We start from the raw sequence: 13,412 nt of genomic DNA on the forward strand, positions 1-13,412 counted from the left end.
ACCTGCTGCGGAGCGATCAGAGCTCCATCAGACGTGACTGTGGCGAGATGCTGAAGTGTCAGACTTATTATCTCCTGTGACAACGAGACACGCACACACACGTCTCGCTGATGATACTCACTGGTCACAACACAGCTGGAGTAGTACACGTGTAACCATAAAACACAGTCATGGCAGTGTGAGAATGAATGGAGTCAACTATGGACTTTCTTATATTGTTTATTATTAGTATGCTTATGTATATTATACAATAAATACATTTAAATTTTGCCAATATTTCAATTAATATTTATTTACTTATACAACAGTTATTTCTGGTTCTCGAATCTGATCCACCATATTTTTTATAAATGTAACTGTTATGTCACAAAATGTAGTTTTAAGAGTTTTTTAGGTGAGAATGTAGTTGTTAAGACCTTAAATATGTGACTCATAGCACCTGTTTTACTACAAATGTGAACTCCAGGCCATCAGCGACTGCTCAGTGCTCGTGTACCCGCCGAGAATGGCTTCATCTTGGCCAGTCCTTTGCGTATTTGCCGCTTACTCTTATGTAGATAGTGGTTAAATGAGATATAATTAATTTGGGGTATATCAAATGGTCAATCTTTGGTCTTATTAATCTATTACTTGTTCCAGAGCAAAATAATTTGGGTTAAGTGGAAAAGTAAGTTTCATAACTTTATATTTAGGCTATATTTAACTTAAATCCTTAAAAAACTTAAAATTGTACCAGAGTGCTACTTTTGTACGTCTGACTGAATTGTTTGCTTGTATTTTTTATTTATTTGATTGTTTTTATGTCTTTTATAATGGCTATTGTTGTTCATTTAAATATTGTTCAATAAATATTGTTTTATATAAATAATATGCCGTATTTGGTATTGAAAAGAGCGTTTTTAAAGGCACTCTGTTGTTCTTATTTATTTACACACTTGTGCCGTCGAACTGTTGTATAAACACAATATCACACTAGTAGAGCCGTGTGATATGGCTGTATATCAGCACGCCGAGATTACCTACGTCCAAATCACAGCCGTGCTGATATACAGCCGTATTGCATGGCTACGAGTGTGATATTGCTCATATATATTTATGCAATTCGGCAGATGTTTTTATCCACAATGAAATTAAATTATATAGTTCAGTTCATGCATTTCCTGGGAATCGAACCTGTAACCTTGGCGTCACTCGGAAATGCATTATTTATGTTTAGTCACAAAACTTGTGTTGGACTGTATTGTTGTTGAATTTTTTCAAGTCGCAATCCTTTAATTCAAATTCAACATCCTGCTTAATGTGGTCCATTTAATTCAAATTTCAGCTCGTGAAATGAAAAGGAGAAATCTTAATTCTTATGCGTGCCGTCTTGCAGTGTTGTGGGTATTTGTGGAAATATGACATCTTGTTCCTCCATTTTTATCCCATCCTCTCGCACAGCATGTTTTATCCGCCCCACTTTCAGTATAATTATCTTCTGTTCTGTGACACTCAGTGATTCGGTTACACTGTGCGTTTGGTTTGATATCAACACAGGGACGTTCGGGTCTCTCTGGTGAGGATCTGGCTTCCTGATATGAGCGATCAATGCTTCTTGGCCTTTAGGGAAAGCCCTTCCTTGTTTACTATCCTCACTGACTGTGTGTGGCTCTTTCCAGGTCACCTTCAAACCCGACGCGTCCACTGCGGAGGTGCACGATGAACACATCAGAGGACTTCTGAAGGTAAGAGCGAATCTGCCTCCTCAGCACAAATACAGGCCGTGTTTCATCACATCCTGGGCTTTATGAGGATGTGTCTGTCCATGCTGAAAGCGAAAATCCTGCATGATGCAACAAAATCAAATCCATTTAGAACATATTTCAATTTAATCATTTTGATATCAAATATCAAATAAAGAGTCTGCTCTTTACGTACAATGAAAGTATGCAGTGATCACATCTGTCACGCTTCCAAAATGCATCATAATGACACACTGATTTGGACACAGTGAAACAGTCTGGAGTTCATGTTTGATGATGCCAGTCATCCATACAATCCTCTATTTCATATTTATATTGCATTGAAATCTTTGTTTGTTTTTCCTTTTCTTTCCTTTTTTTTTGCTCAATCATTTGTTTAAAAATCTCCTGGCAAACCAGCCATTGCATCTGTAGCTGTGATTATGAATATGGCAGTAATTATTCTCCGCCGGCTGCCATCAGCTCATCAGAAAACATCTCGCTTATGTCTGGCAGAAGTGTTTGCTTTGAGCACTTAGTAATTCTTTTTCAGAGAGAATAAGTGACAAATACAAGCAGCAGTCTTAACAGCTTAAACACGAACACGACGGGCTGGAATAGGTGAAAACCACTGAGGACGAGAATGGATTGATGCCCAGACTAGCTAAACTCTCAGAGCTAGTTATTAATTGGTTATTTACAGGTCAGATTCATTACACTTGAAGTATACTAGAAATAAAATGCCCCCCAAAATGGCATACTTTGTTTTTTTTTCCACATGTGTCAATGTTAATATATATTTTGAGACTGAATCTCAGAAAAACCATGTGCACATTTTGGAAAATGGAAGACATTAAGATTATTTTGCGTTAAAATAAGATAAATTGCTTTGTATTTCTCATTGGTTATTATTCAGTTCTTGTTATTGAGTGTTTTCATTAATTATAATGCAAATATTTTAAAATACAATAAAATTATTGTGCAATTTTCTTGTGTCAGTTTAAAAAAAAAAAGAAGTTTTTATTTGATTCAGCATAAATGCAGTACAACAGACACTACCATAAGTAAATATTATAGAAATGTATATAATATATAAATTTGTATTATAATTATTATATAATAATATTATATATTTTTTGCATTACAGTAATGATAACGAATTTAATTTGTCCTGAAAATGTCACAAAATATCATCTTAAAATGGCCTTTTTTAATTTTAATTTTAATTTCTCATGATCATAATTATTATTATTATTATTATTATTATTATTTATCTTGTTGGCATGTTCTTGATAGGTTTTGTGAAATTTGCCCCTTTTTGAATATGTTAATCATTCAGAAACATCTGATACCATAATTTTACCATGGTACTTTATTGTAAAGGTAACATTCCTACCTCACAGAACATGATAAACCCTCACAGGCGTTTCTCCATGACTAATGTCAGTGATTATGGGAAAAAGCAATAAATTCCGGTTGCTTATCTCCAGCTTCAGTCTTTTAACACCCTGTGGACCGGCGAATCCAATTCCAGTGAGTGGTGCAACACAGTGAAACCCTGTGAATGAGTGTTTGTGTTTTCTCTGGGTGTTAGGTGGGTGCTGTGGTTGAAGCCAGGAACCAAGATGGGATCTACCAGGAGGCCATCATCAACAAACTCACTGACGCTAGTTTGTACACCGTTGGTAAGTCGATTACATTTCTTATCTTCCTATACTGCAGTTTAGTGCTGCACATCCTTTCAAATAGTTGGCTATGAGACTGAGATGGAAATGCTGCTTCTGTCCTTGTTTTATGGTTTGCTTTAGTTTATAGCAAAAGTTGAAATTATGTCAAAGTTGAAACTGTGGCTTTATGTATGGTCAGACACTTGCATGTGTCATTAAATATAAAGGCTATTTAAAGGGGACCTATTCTGCCCCTTTTCTCTGGTGTCCCCAGAATGTGTCTGTGAAGTTTCAGCTCAAAATACCCCACAGATCATTTATTATAGCTTGTCAAATTCGCCCCTATTTGGGTGTGAGCAAAAACACACAGTTTTTGTGTGTGTCCCTTTAAATGCAAATGAGCTGCTGCTCCCCGGCCCCCTTTCCAGAAGAGGGCGGAGCTTTAACAGCTCGTGCTTCGATTGCTCAAAAACAACAAAGCTGGAGAATCTCACGCAGCCAAAATGAGGATTGTCAGTAACGGTGTTCAGCCTTACATTGTTCAAACCAGAGTCGACACTGATGGAGAGACTCAGGAAGAAGTTACAACTTTTAGATGTTTCTGAATGGTTAGTGGATAAATTTATGTAGTTGCTGTGGAGTTGATTCAACTCATCCACTAGCATGTGCCGTCATGTTAATCTTTTGTGCAAAACCCATATGGACGCCCACTATACATAGTGTACCTGTTTGCCAAACAGAGTCATACACACCAGGCTAATGTTTATGATTGCTATCAAATGCTGTGAATGGTCTAATATTTTTTCCAAAATATTGCTTGGACAGAAACGCTCCTTTTTTAGCAATCGAGCTTGTCAGGGTCAACTTCAGGCTATCCAAGCTAACGAGACTCTAAATAGTGTTCTGTGCTCGTCTGTGCAGCCAATGACAGAACAGTTAGCATGCTTTGCTCAAACTTTTGCCATAGCGTTAGAAATGGTACACCGTTGTCGATTGCGAAAACAAAATGGCCGTGCCTTGGGTGGAAACGTGCAGATTAAGGGGCGGTAATATTATAATAAGATCCCCTTCCTACGTCACTAGGGGAGTGAAATCTGTGCGGCTCATTTTTTCACATGCTTGCAGAGAAAGACTTGCCAAAACAAAGTTACTGGGTTGTCCTTTTTAATGTTTTCTGGGTTGGTAGATGCACAGAGGACCCGATTATAGCACTTAAACACGGAAAAAGTCAGATTTTCATGATATGACCCCTTTAAGACAGTATTGGCTATGACTCAATGACAAATGCTACAAAAAGACACATATATATATATAATATATAGGGTTTATTGAAAAGAGAAACACTGTACTTATTCAAACAACCAGTTCTTTATTTACCATTGCATTGCAAACAAGCAGAGATGGTCCAAACTGTAATAGTAGGTGGAGTTATGAGGTTTGACTGACAGTTTGAGGATCCAATGGAGTTCCAAGGTTTAGTCACTAGCTCTTTTTAATGCTTTTCATTTGTTAAATATTTGCAAAACCCACAGAAAGACATAGTGATACAGTGCTTCCCACAGGTTTGAAATATACTTGCGGTGGTAGCCAGGTGAAAAATCCTCCTATTACCCACGGCACAAAAATGGTCTACTACATGTGACAAACAAATAATTTGTGATTTTTAACAATATTTTTATTTATTGAAATTCATTTTAATTACATAGGCTACTATTACATTTAATTAAATACTAATATTATTGAATAATGTGTCAAATAATGTTCTTAGGCTTTTCTTCCTGTGGTGGAGCATCCCAGCCAGAGACTACAATAGTTTACTATGAATTAAATGGATATCAAAATAAATACAATTTATTGTGTAACCAAATGCCCAGAAGAAAAAAAATTTTCGTAACACGTAGGGCGAGGGGAGATTTTTTTCTCTAGTTAATCGATCGCGGATGGTTTCATTAACTCGGGCGGATAAAAAAAGTATAAGATGATAAAAATAATAAAAGCAAAAATGTGTCTCCAAATATACTTGGGCGGCCGTTAATATACCTGGTCGGCCCGCCCAAGTAAAGTCTATGTGTGGGAAGCACTGTGATATTTCTGTACCAGTGACAATTGAATTGTTTAGCTTTTTTTCTTGCATGTTGGTGAGAAGCAGTGCAGGTTTTTGTCACTTACAGCCCCATATAAGAGATGAGTCTCTAACAAAAACATGAAATATTGTGTTTTTTTTCTCATTTTGATGGTTTAACGCGAATTTAGTCGACATATGTGTTGCCACATGGAGAGAAAAACTTGGTGCGTCTTAGATAAAGTTCTGATGGTAAATTTTGCAGAAGACCTGTGAGTCACAGCAGATGTTTTCTCCAGCAGATGGTTTGTTTGTCTCTAATTTGACACTGTTGTTCTTTCAATTTAATTTTAACCATATTGCACTATATGTTGCAGCTCCTAAATGAAGTTTCAAGCCAACTGGTGATAAGTTTTATTCTCATTTGGCGTTCATAAACACATGATATGGAATCACTTCGCCTGATCCTCTAGCCATTTATACAAAGGCAGCACAGACACTGACCTATTATTTCCCAAACACGCTCAAAGCGCTTGACCAATCACAACACATTGCTCCAGCCGACCAATCAGAGCACATTGTGCTTTTCAGAAGGAGGGGCTTCATAGAGACAGGAACTAAACAGAGCGTTACTGACAGACTGGGAAGAGAGGAGCTGAACAATGGAGAATATGGGGAAAATAGTGAACATTCAAGCATGAAAACCTGTTCTAGTAGATCCAAAAACAGAGGGCATAATAGGTCCTGTTTAAAACCGTTCTAAGTGTGTGTGTCTGATAACTCGTCTCTCTATCTCTCTCTCTGTGCAGTGTTTGATGACGGTGATGAGAAGACCCTCAGGCGCTCGTCTCTCTGCCTGAAAGGAGCGCGCCACTTTGCTGAGAGTGAGGCAAGTCCTCTTTCTCCTTTTGAGTTGGTTTTAAATGACTGGTAAAGTCCTTTACGTCATGACACTCGCTGCCTTTCACATCACATCCTGTTGTGGACACTGTAATTTTATAAATGAATTTGCTTTTGTTGTAATTTAGAGGGGTAGTTCTACTGACTTTATACTCAGATCCAGTGTTTTGAAAGAGAACTTGAGAACATGTTGAAAAAACTATGAATTGATTATAAATTAAAACAATATTCCAATGAAAACATGTTTTGTTTGAAATGTTCTGATAAAAAAAAAAGGGAAAAAAAATCTTCATAAAGTGCCAGTTTTTCATTGCAAAACTAAAGTCATAAAATTAACTCCTGTGTTAAAAATCGTGAGTTTATCATTTAATGCAATATTTTAAGACATAATGGGTACATGAAAGTCTTCTGCGTAGTAGAAATGATCCAGAACTGTGTCGAGTCTGAGGTGTTTAATTCCCAGGTGATTATTAGAAACTGTGTCACGTCTCAGTGTTTGCTAGTAAATGATTTCAAATAGACTGTCAGTTGTTTAAGACCTGAAACATATATTCTATGCAAGTATGTGAAAGCAAACACTTCTAGGTACACAAGTGAGAGTTTATATGTCATTGTCTTCCAGAATGTCATCTTCTACAGTCACTTTTGTGTTTCAGGTCAACTATTGTCATGTTTAAAGAGAATCTTCTTGTGTAGTTAAAGTTAGTCAGCATGTTTATAGCAGATACCTGCGATTGTGATTTTAAAACAAGCTCCAGGTTTGTTGTGGTTGTTTGTAAGGCTGCACAGTTGGTGGCTGGATAATTGCGCTAAGCTATATCACGATTTTGGTTTTTTGATTAATCCTGCAGCTTTAACTCTTAAGGTTTGTTACAATTCAAAATCATGAATTGTAAGCTAAAATGAAACATCCGCCTCAGCATACTTGTGTAGAGTTTGTTTCTGGGCTGATAACGCTCAGAAACGCTTCTTTGCGCCGCTAACTGGTAAATCTCATCTCTGATTCTCTTCCAGACACTCGACAGGCTTCCTCTTACCAACCCCGAACACTTCGGCACTCCTGTCATCGGCAAAAAAGGAAACCGCGGAGGCCGACGGTCCAATCCCATGTGAGTTTGATTACTTGAAGTTACATGAAAAATTGAAGAGGCGTGTTGAAAGTCGATTTGCCTTTATTTCTATACGCCTTTATGCAATACGGATTGTTTTTGTAGCTTTACAGTAATTAAAAGGAAATTAAAAGGAAATTACTTAAATTCCAGCTCTACAGAAGACAATAGTGTCAATATTTAGTTTAATGTTGATTCACTTTAGTTCATTAACAGTGTCAATTTTGCAGTTCATCAATTATGAAACCACTTCAAAAGCTCTACCAAAGACAATAGTGTCATTATTCAGCTCAATTCAGTTCAAGATTCCGATAGTGCCAGTGCATTCAAATGTGAATTGTCTTTTAAGTCCATTTTAAATCTCGTCATTATGAAATCAAATTCAACTCTATCCACTTTCTTTTAGTTCACTTCAGAATTAAAATGTCCTGATAATTTACTCACCCCCATGTCATCCAAGATGTTCATGTCTTTCTTTCTTCAGTCGAAAAGAAATGAAGGTTTTTGAGGAAAACATTCCAGGATTTTTCTCCATATAGTGGACTTCACTGGGGTTCAACGGGTTGAAGGTCCAAATGTCAGTTTCAGTGCAGCTTCAAAGAGCTCTACATGATCCCAGACGAGGAATAAGAGTCTTATCTAGAGAAACCATTGGACATTTTCTAATAAAAATAAAAAATAAAAATGTATATACTTTTTAACCACAAATGCTCATCTTGCACTGCTCTGTGCCACACATTACGTAATCACGTTGGAAAGGTAGGCGTAGGCGGAAGTACCAATCCAGTGTTTACAAAGCGAATGTGCAAAGACTAAATCAAACGCCCTTTACAAAAAAAAGGGTAAAACAATGATGTGGGGCGATTTTGGAGAAGAAAATGAGATGGAGTTTTTCGCCCTACTGCGGTACTTCCGCCTATGTCACGCGTGACCTTTCCAACATGATTACGTAATGCGTGGCGCATCACAGAACAGTGCAAGATGAGCATTTGTGGTTAAAAAGTATATAAAATGTTTTGTTTTTTAGAAAATGTCCGATGGTTTCTCTAGATAAGACTCTTATTCCTCGTCTGGGATCATGTAGAGCTCTTTGAAGCTGCACTGAAACTGACATTTGGACCTTCAACCCGTTGAACCCCAGTGAAGTCCACTATATGGAGAAAAATCCTGGAATGTTTTCCTCAAAAACATTAATTTCTTTTTGACTGAAGAAAGAAAGACATGAACATCTTGGATGACATGGGGGTGAGTAAATTATCAGGAAATTTTAATTCAGAAGTGAACTAATCCTTTAAGGTGTGTTTCTTTGCTATTCTAAAAGAAAAAATAACTTGCTCCACGTCCTTTATTTCCTCATTTAAATTAGACTTTAAATCAATCAGGTTGATGTGAGATCTGTGGACTCTCCCGTCTGTCACATTTCAGAAGTGAATTGGATTACAAATGGCCTTTTTTATTTTGACTTTAAGAACTTTTTTGATTGGTCGGTTGCATATTTTTTTAGCTAAAAAGATGGGCAGTTGACCATTCAAAAAAGTTCTTAAAGTGCCACTTTTATATTATTTTTTCATGTAGTGTGCAGTATAGCTGTTTGTGAATGTAAAAGCTCTGCAAAGTTTCAAAGATCAAAGTATAGATAAATGAAGTTATTGAAAAGAGCTGATGCTGCAGTGTATGAGAAAATTAAAGTGTTTTTTGACCTTGGATGCATGTCAACGTATTGTAGGACACGCCAAAACAAAATTAGGGACCTTTAATGTAGCATAATTGGGCCACTTTAAAGTCATCAACATGAAACACTATTTACAACCCATGTGATGTACAGGAGGGTCCACGAGTCTGACACCAAACTGAAAATCAACATTGATTCAAAGTCTAATCCTCACCTGAAGGATGAAGCATGTGTGGGTCTTAGTCCTGATGCTCCAGGGACGTGGCGGATCCTTTTGGGAATACCGATTACACAGTGTTTGCTGTTTTAAATTACACCTCTTCTTTTAGCAGTCGCACAATTGGGACGAACGCTGCCCTGAATTCTCAATCCCTAGACACAAATCAGAGAAAAGCCAGTGTTCTTCCTCCAGTCCCGAACCGGAAGCGTCTCGCCGGCGCTATGACAAATAGGACTCTTGAGTGTCTCGGTGAGAGGCGTGACCTCACAGTTAACTCCGTCAGTCACGGCTGGCCATGCGCGAACTTAAACCACAGTCGATTTGAGGGATCAGAACTGATCGTGATGTTAGGGGTTGCATTGACTAGACAACTAGTGGATTAGTTCTGCACATCAAATGCTTGTGGAACATGATGCAAAAAAATAATTTTTATCATATTAGTTTTATTCCAGTAGAAATAATCAAGATAAGCAAGATTGTTTATTTTTAATTTTTAATTTTAGTTTTAGTAATTTTGTTATGTGCTTTTGTCTATTTTATTTTAAAAATTAAAAAAAAAGTTTTTTAGTAATTTTAGCAATTCAGCCGTAAACTGATGCAAAAATATATTTTTTATCATAATTGTCTTTTTTTCTGTAAAAATATCAAGATAAGGAAGATAAATTGACTTGATGCCAGTGTTATTTTAGTATGATTTTATTTCCATAATGCTTTAATGTATTTTTTTTCAGCTTCACTTAAGTAAGTAATTTAATAATTCAACTTATTTATTTCAGTTCTAATATTTTTTTAGGTTTAAGTTTTTCATGTAATAATTTATTTTATTTCAGCCTTATTTCAGTTACTGAAAATTATTTTTAATAGTTAACAATAACAACACAGCTTGAAGCAAAATTGCAAAATGTATTATTTGCATACATTTTATTTTTCCTACTTAATTGTCAATTTATTTGAAGCATAAATCTAATTATTTTATCAAGATAAATTGACTTAAAGCCAATGTTTTTAGTATTATTTATATACTATTATAGTATTTTATTAATATTTTCATAATGCTTTAATTTATTTTAGTTTTAGTAATTTTAGTCATTCAACTTAAACTGATTTATTTCAGTTTATGTTTCAGTTTTCATGTAATAATTGTTTTATTTTATTTCAGCTTTCAATCATAGAAAATTATTTTTAATAGTTTTAAATTTAGTTAACAACACAGCTTGAAGCAGTAAAAGTTTATTTTTCCTGTTTTCCCTCTTTCTCTGCCATTTACTTAATTCTCCAGCAATCTGTGTTTTCACTGTTATACTGTAGGGGGTGCTATTATGCATCTTCTGAAAGAGTACAGAATCTCCAGATCAAAACACAGGCGAAGAAGCAGAAGCAAGCGATAAAAGCATTGCTTATGCATGTTGTAATCTTTGGGGGAAAAAAAATACAATTTTCTCAGCTTTTTGCTCAAAATGTTGCTTTTTTATGAAACTATAAACTATGTATTTTTATAAATCTAACCTTTTTTAGGTTAACACATAAATACTAAAAAAAAACATTGTTACCAATGGTGTAAGAAAAACTACTACTACAAACAGTGATCTTTTGTGGACGGCTCTGCGCACTGTAGTAAGTTTTCCCCGTCGTTCTGTCTCTGGTTCCCACACTCTTCCAGCACTCTTGTTTTGTTGTTTGAGTGAGTAGGAGTCCCTGTGGCTTATCAGGTCATGTTTATTCGTGATGCAGGCTGTTGATTGGCTCATTTAACACTAACAAGATTGGCTCTCCTTGGCGGTGAGCTGGAGTGTCGGTTCTTAATTGAGAGCGGCCGTTGAGTCACGCTGCATATCGAATATTGGCAAGTGAGAAGCTCGTCAGCTCACGGAGCCTAATTACCTGTTATCTTCATCAGAACAAGCCAGAAAAAGCATCTTCTATTGTGCTTGTATGCCGTTGTGATACAGGTGATGCTTATCTTTCAAAAAGTGAATCAGTTTAATCATGTTTATCTGAATCTGAAATGGTTGATTTCTTTGCGATATCCGTCCCTACTCTTGGTTAGAATAATTCACTTTTAAAAAATACTTTTAATTAGTTAATTGCTTAATTGCTTTTAAAGAACAGACTCTGCATTGTGCTTATGATTTGTCACTCTGAATTTTAAACGTATTGTTGTGTAATCTGGGATATTAATGTTACTCGAATACCTTTCAGTGTCTGTTGTTTATTTACGTAATCTCATTCCACAGTCAAGAAGAGGAGTCATCTTCATCATCTAGTGAGGAAGAGGAGGGCGATCAGCAACAAAATGAAGAGCTTTACGGCAAAGTGGTGTGTGTGGATGGGGTCGTCACCAGCGACAAAAAGAAAACCACATGGTATCCTGCCCTGGTGAGTCTCGACTGCAGGACACAGCACTAAAATTAAGCCAATATCTAAAGTAAAATTCTACATTATGTGCAAGTAAAAAAAAATTAATTTAAAGGATTAGTTCACGTCAGAATTAAAATTTCCTGATGATTTACTCACCCCCATGTCATCCAAGATGTTCATGTCTTTCTTTCTTCAGTCGAAAAGAAATTAAGCTTTTTGAGGAAAACATTCCAGGATTTTTCTCCATATATTCAACGTAGGTGGAGGCATGTAGGCGGAAGTACAGTGGTAGGGCGAAAAACTCCATCTCATCTCCTCCAACTTCAAAATCGTCCGACATTGTTGTTTTTCCTTTTTTTTTTTTTTTGTAAAGGCCTTTTGACTTAGTCTTTGCACGTTTGCTCTGTAAACACTGGGTCAGTACTTCCACCTACGTCACGCGTGACCTTTCAAACATGATTATGTAATGTGTGGTGCATCACAGAGCAGTGCAAGACGAGCATTTGTGGTTAAAAAGAATATAATTATTATTTTTTATTTAAATAAATTTTATATATATATATATATATATAAATATAAATATATATAAATTTTTTACATATATGTATATTAGAATAAAATATATTATAAATATATAGGAATGTTGTTGTATCAATGAGATTTCAACTAAAAACTCAATTCTCAAATCTCACTGCATTAATAGTGGCAGTAATTGTCATGTCAGGCCACTCAAACAAACAGATCAATGTTTTGAAAGTGTCACTAAGTCACTGTGTTTCCCTTTTCAGGAAGTCACACTAACCTGACACACCAGACACTATTTTAACATCCAGAAAATGACACACTTCAGCTTTAAACATGATGCGGTGCAGGTTTCAGAAGAAAGTATTCCTCCAGTATTAATGCACTTGTTTCTTTCTGAAGTTGCATATATTGAGCGACATCATTGATATAGGCTGTCGTTCTCTCATTTCTTATACATCTGTCCCTCGTTTACACGCAGTAGTTGATGATTCACAGAGTCACAGCAAACCAGGCACTGTCCCTTTAAATATTCCTGGTTCCGCCGGAGATGTTGTTCTTGCCGTATTGTCTCGTCGCTCTCTGTCCCCTCCTCACGGCTCTCGGCAGAATGACAGCATTGAGAGAGGAAAACAAAGCCAGTGAATGTCTGTGGTGTTTCTTGTAGCCGTGAAGGGCTGAAGCCATGACATGCTCCTGCTGATCATCTGATCTCTGTTGTACAGTAACCTCAGGTCGGAGGTTACATGTTTGAAATAAAGGGTGTATCAATTAGGCTTTTAGGCTTTCTTAAAATGTGTATTTTGTCTGTGTTAATGGATGTTCAAGTCGTTTTTTGTTTGTTTCACAACATAGTCATGGAAAGAGATACAATTTTAAAAATTACATATATATGTGACCCTGAAAAACAAAACCATAAAGTCATAAAGTCGCACGGGTATATTTATAGCAATAGCCAACAATACCTTGTATGGGTCAAAATTATCGATTTTTCTTTTATGCTAAAAATCATTAGGATATTAAGTAAAGATCATGTTCCATGAGGATATTTTGTAAATTTCCTACCGTAAATATATCAAAAATGTATTTTTGTGAGTGGATATGCATTGCTAAGGACTTCATTTGGACAACTTTAAAGGCGATTTTCTCAATATTTTGATTTTTTTGCACCCTCAGATTCC

The 13,412-nt window shown here is 36.1% G+C and overlaps 1 protein-coding gene across 3 annotated transcripts in view; it reads left to right on the forward strand.

The window, feature by feature from the left end:
• Positions 1 to 13,412, forward strand: part of arid4b (AT-rich interaction domain 4B) — an 87,226-nt gene that overhangs the window by 34,960 nt on the left and 38,854 nt on the right. For all 3 annotated transcript variants that reach the window (XM_051917134.1, XM_051917135.1, XM_051917133.1), the window contains exons 4-8: positions 1,659 to 1,724; positions 3,316 to 3,406; positions 6,260 to 6,339; positions 7,365 to 7,459; positions 11,586 to 11,727. In XM_051917134.1, the coding sequence (XP_051773094.1) occupies positions 1,659 to 1,724; positions 3,316 to 3,406; positions 6,260 to 6,339; positions 7,365 to 7,459; positions 11,586 to 11,727 (474 nt within the window). The remainder of the gene's footprint in view (positions 1 to 1,658; positions 1,725 to 3,315; positions 3,407 to 6,259; positions 6,340 to 7,364; positions 7,460 to 11,585; positions 11,728 to 13,412) is intronic.

The sequence above is a fragment of the Ctenopharyngodon idella genome, chromosome 13 (assembly GCF_019924925.1).
Source record: "Ctenopharyngodon idella isolate HZGC_01 chromosome 13, HZGC01, whole genome shotgun sequence".
Classification (NCBI taxonomy): Eukaryota; Metazoa; Chordata; class Actinopteri; order Cypriniformes; family Xenocyprididae; genus Ctenopharyngodon; species Ctenopharyngodon idella.